Source organism: Oryzias melastigma, linkage group LG11, assembly GCF_002922805.2.
Source record: "Oryzias melastigma strain HK-1 linkage group LG11, ASM292280v2, whole genome shotgun sequence".
Classification (NCBI taxonomy): domain Eukaryota; kingdom Metazoa; phylum Chordata; class Actinopteri; order Beloniformes; family Adrianichthyidae; genus Oryzias; species Oryzias melastigma.
The window spans coordinates 26,746,064-26,754,752 of NC_050522.1; the positions used below are offsets into that span (position 1 = coordinate 26,746,064).

At 42.5% G+C, this 8,689-nt stretch overlaps 1 protein-coding gene across 4 annotated transcripts in view; it reads left to right on the top strand.

The window, feature by feature from the left end:
• Window positions 1–1,409: 1,409 nt before the first annotated feature.
• The window catches only part of tuft1b (tuftelin 1b), a 23,437-nt gene continuing 16,157 nt past the window's right edge, over window positions 1,410–8,689 (top strand). For 2 of the 4 annotated variants that reach the window (XR_004948613.1, XM_024298488.2), the window contains exon 1: window positions 6,802–7,103. Coding sequence is in view for 3 of the 4 variants with exons in the window: in XM_024298488.2 (XP_024154256.2) it covers window positions 6,888–7,103 (216 nt within the window). In the remaining variant the exon portion in view is untranslated. Of the gene's footprint in view, window positions 1,587–3,570; window positions 3,802–6,801; window positions 7,104–8,689 lie in introns of those variants that run through there. The other 2 variants (XM_024298486.2, XM_024298487.2) reach the window with 2 other exon arrangements.

Here is an 8,689-nt window from a genome sequence, read left to right on the forward strand (position 1 = left end):
CTATCAGTTTCTGCGTTTTCAGCCATTCGCTTCAGGTTTTTCGCTGTCTGCTTCAGTGTTTTCAGCAATCAGCTTTAGCATTGTCAGCTATAAACTTCAACGTTTTCAGCTATCAGTTTCAGCTCGATTTCAGCCATTAACGTCAAAGTTTTTAGCCATCAATTTCAGCATCTTCAGCGGCCAAATTCAGTTTACAGCGTTCACACATTATCACAGGTAATGCTATACATCTCATTTCTGCTTCATTTTCTGTTTTTCTTCTGTGGTTCTTGTCTGCGTGTCTGTTCTAGTTTCTGTTATCTATAAGGTTTATATCTAGGCTCCTGGTCTGTTCAGACTCTTCCTACCCTCTCCTGATGATCCTGAACTCACCTGGTTGAACCTGAACCTGCAGACGTTGGCGAAGGTTTTCAGAGGTCGATGACTGATGGCCGCTCAGACAAATTCCATGTCAAACCGAGTTCAGAAACGGCGGGAACACAGAGAATGAGAGATCAAGGCGATCTGCTCCTCAAAGGAGATCCTGACAGGTAGGAGGTCAGAGGTGAACAAGCTGCAGACTTTCACTGCTTTTTTAGTCATTTATGTTTAATTTATTAACTTTCTGTCAGGTTTTAAACTGCAGCACAAGAATCTTAATTGATCGAGTTTGGCTGATCCGAGGGGATCTTCTGATCAGATCAATCACGTTAAACTGAAACATCATCTTTTGTTTTTCTTAAACGTCTTCCTGAAGTTCCTCTTCAAAGGTCAGCCGAGTTCACGCTCACCCATAATCCTCTGGTGGTTGACTGTAATTACAGAGGACATCATCCTGACCAGAGGCCACGCCCCTCCAACCCCTCCCCTCTCTGTAGGTGATGTAACCATAAAGCTGCTTTGTTTGGTTCTGATTTATTTACAGCAGAATCTGGTGAAACGATGTGAAGTTATGAAATGATTGCAGCTTTTATTGATGTCATTAGAGGTCAGAGGAAAACAGGAAGTGGTTGGGAGGAAAACAGGAAGTGGTTGAGAGGATCAACCTGCTGGAATGAGAGGAGATGAGATTTATAAAAATCATTTCTGTGTTTGGAAAGGACTTTCAGGTCTTCTGATCCCAGTCATAAAAAGTTCTTCTTTCGTTTTGCTGACTCCTCAGAATCCTAAAGTAGATTTTTTTAAAGAAACTTTTGTGTTTTTCCAGCGTCGGGATTCTTCCAATAAAAAAGCTTTATTCTTTTTTATTTTTGGGAGCAGTTTGATGAATTATTCAGGGCTGTTCTGGCGTTGTCACGGCGACTGTGATGCTCAGAGCAGCTCTGGGCTGCTGTGTCAGAGCGGGCGTCAGAGTTTCCACCAAAGCCAAATGAGATCAGACAAAGCCCGACAGAGGAGCCGGCGTTCCCGACGGCGTTCCCGACGGCGTTCCCAGGTGATCCAGGATGGTGACCAGCAGGATGGAGAGAACGGGTGGAGGGGAGACTCCTGAGGGGGGGTCTCTGTGGAAGACGGTCGGCAAAGTGAGCCGAATGTTGAGGTTCAGGAGCCGTCACTCCAAGGGAATGCTGGGAAATGGAGTCTTCAGGTCCTGTGAGGTCAGACAGGTCAGACTGGAGGAAGAGTTACTGATGTTGGTTTGTTTTTATGAAATGAATTGACCTCCTGATCTATTTTATTTGTGTTTTAGTTAAAGATAAAATCATTTTGCAGCTGGACTCTAGTGGTTGAATAAATATTTTACTTAAACAGATAAAATCCACCACACATCCAGCTCAGAGGTCTGTCAGCTTCAGGGTTTTCAGCTATCAGTTTCAGCTCGATTTCAGCCATTAACGTCAAAGTTTTTAGCCATCAGTTTCAGCATCTTCAGCGGCCAAATTCAGCTGACAACGTTCACACATTATCACAGGTAATGCTATATAACTAACTTCTGCTTCATTTTCTCTATTTCTTCTGTGGTTCTTGTGAATGCGTGTCTGTTCTAGTTTCTATTATCTATAAAGTTTATATTTGTATATAAGTCTTTGTGACTTTTTGGCTTCAGATGCAAAAAAATGTATAATTCTGGTTTATCTGTTTTAGTTCTTTGTGTTTAGGTTCTAACATGTCAGATAAAACAGTTCAGAGACAAAGTTATATAATATTTATAGATTTATTAAAATAGATTAAACACAAAATGCTGTTTATGTTTAATAATAAGAGGAGAAAAAGTATGTAATATAGAAAAGATTCTGTTTGAGTGTTTAACTTTAATTCTGTAAATCTGCTGATCTGGGTCTTATTTGACACACAGATGTATTTTATTTAGGAAAATAACAGATTTTTTTTAAAAAGGTTTAAATAGAAAAACATCACTAGAGCTGCCACAAACGATTATCTCATTAGTCGACCAATTGAGTCATGTGCAAACTGGATGTAAAACACGTCTGAACCATCATTAGCTTTAAACGACCTAAAAACTAGATAATAGCATCACCTGTGATGATGATAATGTGAATGCTGTACGCTGAATCTGACCACTGAAGGTGCTGAAATTGATAGCTAAAAACGCTGAAGCTGATAGCAGCTAAAATATTAGTTAATGCGAAAAAAAACAGAAAAAAGCCTAAATTAGCCCAAACAGCTAGCATGGAGCAGAAATATTAGCTAAACTCCAAAACAGTCTAAATACCTTCATAAATGATAAAATAGTCCATAAGGTTAACAGAACATTAGAACTTTGAACTTTACTGAACTCTGACTCCATATTATATAAAGTAACGACTAATCGACTATTTTAATAGATGATTAGTCGTCAATTAGTCGACTTATTGTGGTTTCCCTAATCGCTATATTTATTTATCACTACAATACTATTATTATAAAATGTAAAACTCCATTCATGACAGAATGGCCAAATAAACACAACAGTTTATTTTTCTAACAGTGAAGTTGAACTTTGTGGGTTTAAGTCTGTGAGAAACTGGATCTCATGAAGCAAAGTCAGACGGTCCATCGTCCTCACGGTTCCACAGGTCCATGAAGGTTCTAATAGTGTCATTGTTCGGGTTCTACGTGTTTATGGAGCTTTTATTTAAGTGGAGAGACTGATGACCTTCATGAGAAGATTCCTCAGCTGGAGATTCATGTCAGAATCACGAGGAGATCTGTGAACCTGCAGGGATACCTTTTTTTAATTTTTTTAATAAAATGTTCTTAATAAACAATTTATATAACAAACATGTGAATGTCAAGAAGAGAAAAAGACAGAAAAATATCAATGTACAGACTTTACATCCAGCCACAGATCAGCAGCATCACAATCATGAATATTTCACTACAGTTTATTATAAAACATGGACTTTTAAAGTCAGATTTGCTGAATTTTCCTTTTTTTTGGGGTTTCTTTGATCATTTTCCTGAATTACATTAATTTATGCATTAAAAGGTTTAAATTTAGGCTTGAAGTTTGCTTATGAAATGACATTTCTCCAGAAAACAGAATTGATTGTGTTTTAAATAGAGTTCGGGTCCATTTGGATCAGAATCCTCCAGAACTTTTACTGTAAGAACAGACCGGAAGTGACCTGCAGGTCGGATTTAAAGGTCTATCGTGGAGTTTACCTGCCGAGTCTGACTGAGTCCGCACAGAAAGCTCCTCCCCTTTGCTCCTCCCCTTTGCTCCTCCCCCTCATGTTGTCCAAACTTCAGCAGAACTCCTCGAACTTCGTCCGCTCCGCTTCGGCTCCGCTTTACGATGAGAAGATGAACGGCGGCGGGAGTCTGTCAGCGGACCGCGGAGGACAGGACGGAACCGGAACCGAGACCGGGACCGGCGGAGTGAGTGACGTCTCCATGTCAGTGCGTGTTTATACCGCTCATGTTCCGAAGGTCACACTGAGAGGTCCAGACTCGGTTCTGGACTTTAATGTTCTCTGATAGAACAGAAAGAAACCCATAAACCTGCTGTAGATCTGAGAGGTCCTGGTTCTGGTCTTGATTCTGGTCCATGTTCTAGTCCTGGTTCTGGTCTTGGTCTCATCTAGGTCCTGGTTCTTGTCCGGGTCCATGTTCTAGTCCTGGTTCTGGTCTCATCTAGGTCTTGGTTCTGGTCCTTCATTCCATCCTCTAAAGGAGGAGACACACAGAAGTCCCTGGAGATTCTGGACTTCTGGGTTCCAAACTGTTGTTTTTCTGCATCTCCAGGATGTTTAAGTTGTGAAGACACAAAAGATCAGAACCCATCAGAACCAGGGACCCATCAGAACCAGGGGGGACTCTCTTCCATACATTTTTCGTGTTGTTTTGAACCTTCTCCACGTCGACGACACCTCTCTTCTGTTGTGACTGGAGGCGACGTTCCGACATAACGATTATTCTGGAGCAGGAATCCGGAAGAACCGGTCCGGTTGGTCGAGTTCTTTCAGGCTCGTGAGGATTCCTGGATGTTCTGCTGCTGATCCGGTTGTTATTCATGGAGGGAAACACGTCCGACTGACATGTGATGAGGTTCTGCTGTAGACCCGGTCATTTATGCTGTAATGAGAGGTTCTGTCGTGGGTTCTGTCATCGACTCCGGAGACGCCTAAAGCCTCTAAAGCCGACCTGCTATTTTGGTCTCTTTGTGAACGTTTGGAGGACTTGAACGACATGCAGACCCACTCCTCTGAGGACCCGGCTGCTGAGTCCGGTTCCGGCCCGGAAGCAGGACTGAAGGCTTTTCTGTGTTTCACACAAACAGGATTTCTTTGGCGTCATCAGAACAGAGTTAGAACCAACAACAAACAGACTGAAGAGAAACCTTCATGTCGGAGAACACGACACCAACGTGACGTCCAGACAGAAAACACGGAATCATCTCTGATGTGAAGATTCATGATCATCAGAACATGATTTACTGGATCAGACGTCGTGTTTTTATCAGGATTCATGTTTTTATCTAATTTGATCAAAACTGGAGAGAGATTCAAAGACTTAACATTTCTATCAACGTTTATTTACTTAAAAAAAACCATATTTTTTTAAGATACAAAAAATAAGGAGCAGTACCCATGAACTGTGTCAGGACCGGTTCTGAAGGACCCAACATGCAGGAGACCGGGCTCAGAGTCAGAACCTCAGTTTTCACGAATAAATGTAGAAAACAGAAAGTGTGGACGGCCTGATGATGAAGAACCATAATAATGCTTTTTACTGAAAATGGTGAAATAATTTACTTAAACTGCTGAAGGTTTTGATGAAAATGCTAAAGCTACTTACAAAATGTTACATTTGCTAAAAAACTAATTTTGGTTAAAGAACTTTGAAAAAGTGCTGAAGTTGACCTGAATATCTGAAAATATTTGTACTATAATTGCTTAAAAACCCCTAATACATGCTAATTTTGCAAAAATTTAGGTTGTTGCTTAAATACTAGCTAAACTAACTAAAAATCCTCAGTAAACTAAATTATTCAGAAGTGTTAGCCTGTTGCTATAATAGAAGCTAAACTCAAAATTAGCCTAAGAAACCCCAGTTGATAACAAATTAGCCAGAAACGTTAGCATGTTGCTAAAATATTAGCTAAACTCCATATTAGCATAAAAACCTCAGTAGATGCCAAATTAGCCAAAACAAAAGCTAGCACATTCCTAATTACTAGGGGAGAGCCAAAATATCGATACTGTGATATATCTCAATATTTAGTCCTGTGATTGATTCTGGATGTTTGTCACCAAGAATCGATCTTTTATTTTCACGTGAAGAGGCTGTGAAACGTTATCCTCGTCATCTGGAGGTAGATAGACGGCGTGTTGCACCCATGTCTCTGGCAGCTACTAGAATCATTTAAGTTTTGTTCTGTTGTTTACAACAATTTGCACTAAATAGTGGCTCTACTGTTCATGTTTACTATTGCTAACACTCAATTTGACAGATAATTCAATTCAACTGGTGTCAGTGCTCGTCAAAGACAGTATTTGTTGCACAAAATAAGACAGAAGTTGTTGATAATGAGTGGGTTCAAGCTGAAAAGTAAATGGATTTTCCCCAAAAAATGTGTCTTTTATGTAGTATGAGTTATTAGAGACGATTTTTTACCAATTATTGGAGTATCGCGGTATCATAGTATCGTGTATCGTGTATCGCCTCGTGTATCGTGAGGTACCCAGTGACCCCCAGCACTATTCATTTCTAGCTAAACTCCAAAACCAGCTAAAAATCCTCAGTGAACCAAATTATTAAAAACGTTAGCCTGTTGCTAAAATAGAAGCTAAACTCTAAATTAGCCTTAAAAACCTAGTAAGTAACAAATTAGCCAAAAACGTTAGCATGTTGCTAAAATAGAAGCTAAACTCCAAATCTTTTGAATATGACCACAAATGAAAACATAACCCTTGAATATATTTAAAGGTTTGTTGATAATCTACTTAAAACACTCAAGTTGAAGACTTTCTCCTTCATTTCCTATGATTTTGCTCAATATTTCAAAAACTATAAAGTTCAAGAAAACCAACAATTCAAGCAGTGAAGTCCTGAAGGAGCTGAACGTTTGCTGAAATCACTGAAATATTTTACGAGCTGAACTCGTTCAGAAAGGAGAATCACTGTAGTGTGATTGCTGACTAAACAATCACACAATTATTTTAAATTAAAGAACATAAACGCGGCGCTCCAGTGATTAAATAAACAGAAACGTTTCATTGAAAGATCAGAGCTCGACGTTAGCGTCACACCCCGTCTTAATCACACTGAACAAGCAGGAACACGAAGACGTTTGAGGACTCTCACTCTGTCACAGTTACATAAAGTGGCTTCATCAATCTGTCTTATGTAACTGCAGGACGCATTCCTCCCAGCGCCGTGACCTCCCAGCGCCCCCGTCAGCTGACCTCCTGGCTGCTTCTGCTCTCGCGGCTCATCAGCTCATAAACATTCACAGCCTCAGAATGAGGAAGATTTCCTCTGGAAGCGTTCCTCAGTCTGAGCTCTGCATCAGCATCACAGGCTGCAGCCGGGCCCGCTGGGGCCGGCATGGCTCTGTAACCGGAGCGGGACGGGCTGGGCGGCGCCGGCCTCGCCCTGCCTTGAAAGGCAAACAGCCGTGCTTAGTCACGCAGAGAGCGTCTGGATCCCGGCGGCTGATCACCGGCGACTCTGCTCAGGTACGGGTTCTGAGGTTCTGCAGAAGTGGTTCTGAGGTTCTGCGGTTGTTCCGTTTGGGTTGGATGACTCCTTTGTGGTTTCAGGTTTCATCTGGGTTTGTCTGGATTCAGGATCAGGATCTTTTCACTTTCCTTTCCTTTGTTCCAGTTGCGTCTCATTTGTTGGGATCGTTTCCTATTTCGCTTGTTTTGATTCGCTCCTAAAATCGTCTCTCAAACCTCTGATTGGTCGTTTCACGACTTCCGTCGGTGATGAATCCGTCGGATGGTTTTCACACGTGTCCGTCTCCATCGCTGGACAGAACCGTGTTTGTTTGGACAGAAGCCTGAAACCTGATGCCAGAACCAGCAGCTTCTGTCCAAACGGTGACCCGTTAAAGTCTGAGGAATCAGAACCACGACTCAAACCTTCAACCAGAACCAGACCCAGCTCTGAATGAAGTCATGCAGCATGAAGCTCTGGCTCCCAACCGGAGTAGAAAGGAAAGTCTTGTGAATGTTTGGAAGGTTCTGGCTGAAGGTTTCAGGGGGACTCCAGAACCTCTCAAGCAGGATGTGGTCCATCAGAACATCATTGGGATTCGGTCCATTTGACTGTAGCTGAGTAGTGGACTGAGTGAGTGTGACGTCATCCATAGAAAGCGTTCAAGCTGTGATGAATCCGCTGATGTTTTGGTAAAGCGGGTCAGATGAGGCATGAATGAAACCATCTGTGCAGCTTCAGGTCCAAGAACCATCAGCCCGTTTCATCGTCTAGTTTTCTGTGTCATGAATCAGCTGAGCTGAAGCGGTTCTGTTCCGACACGTTCCTCAAACCATTAAGCGGTGATTATCCTGCCTTCAGCTCCGTCTCCAAACTTCTGCAGCGTTCCCGGCGCAGCACAGCCGGCGGCGCTGATCCTATCAGCTCTGCTGGAAAGACTTGAAGGGCTGTTGTCCTTGGAGAGCGTGCTCCGTCATGTCAGCGCCAGCAGTGAAGTGTTTCCTGAGCGGGTCGGACAGACCCGGAGCTTCAATACCAGAGGCAGATGTTCCTTTATGAGCTCCTGAGAGTCAGTCACGCGGAGATGCTCTGCAGCGTCTCTCAGGAACGTACAGGAAGCGGCCGCTGTAATTATCGCTGCGTCATTCCCTGATCTGTCATTATTGACATTCAGACGGATGTTAGCGAGCGTTTGAAACCCTTTGGAACCAGTTCAGAACCGCGAGAGGAGCAGAAAGGAGAGACGCTCTCAGTGAAGCTCGACGATGGAGTTCAGAACGATGTTGATGTGAAACCTGCAGCTGCTGCAGTTCATGAGGAGGTCCAGCTCCCATCTGTGGTGGGACAGTCCGGGTTTGGTTGGATGTTTTATTGGATCAGTCCGGATTCTGATTTTGAGCTCATTCCGTTTCTCAGCTGTCCTATTTTGTCCAGAGATTGTCCTGATTCTGTTCAGATTTTGTCCTAGTTTATTCCTGGTTCTGTTCTGGCCCGAAGGACCAGATTATTTTCACAATCCTTGTCACCCTCACCCTAAACTCAAAAACATAACAAAATTCACCTGGAACCTGGTGAAAGTGCACTTTTGGGCATGTGGAATGAC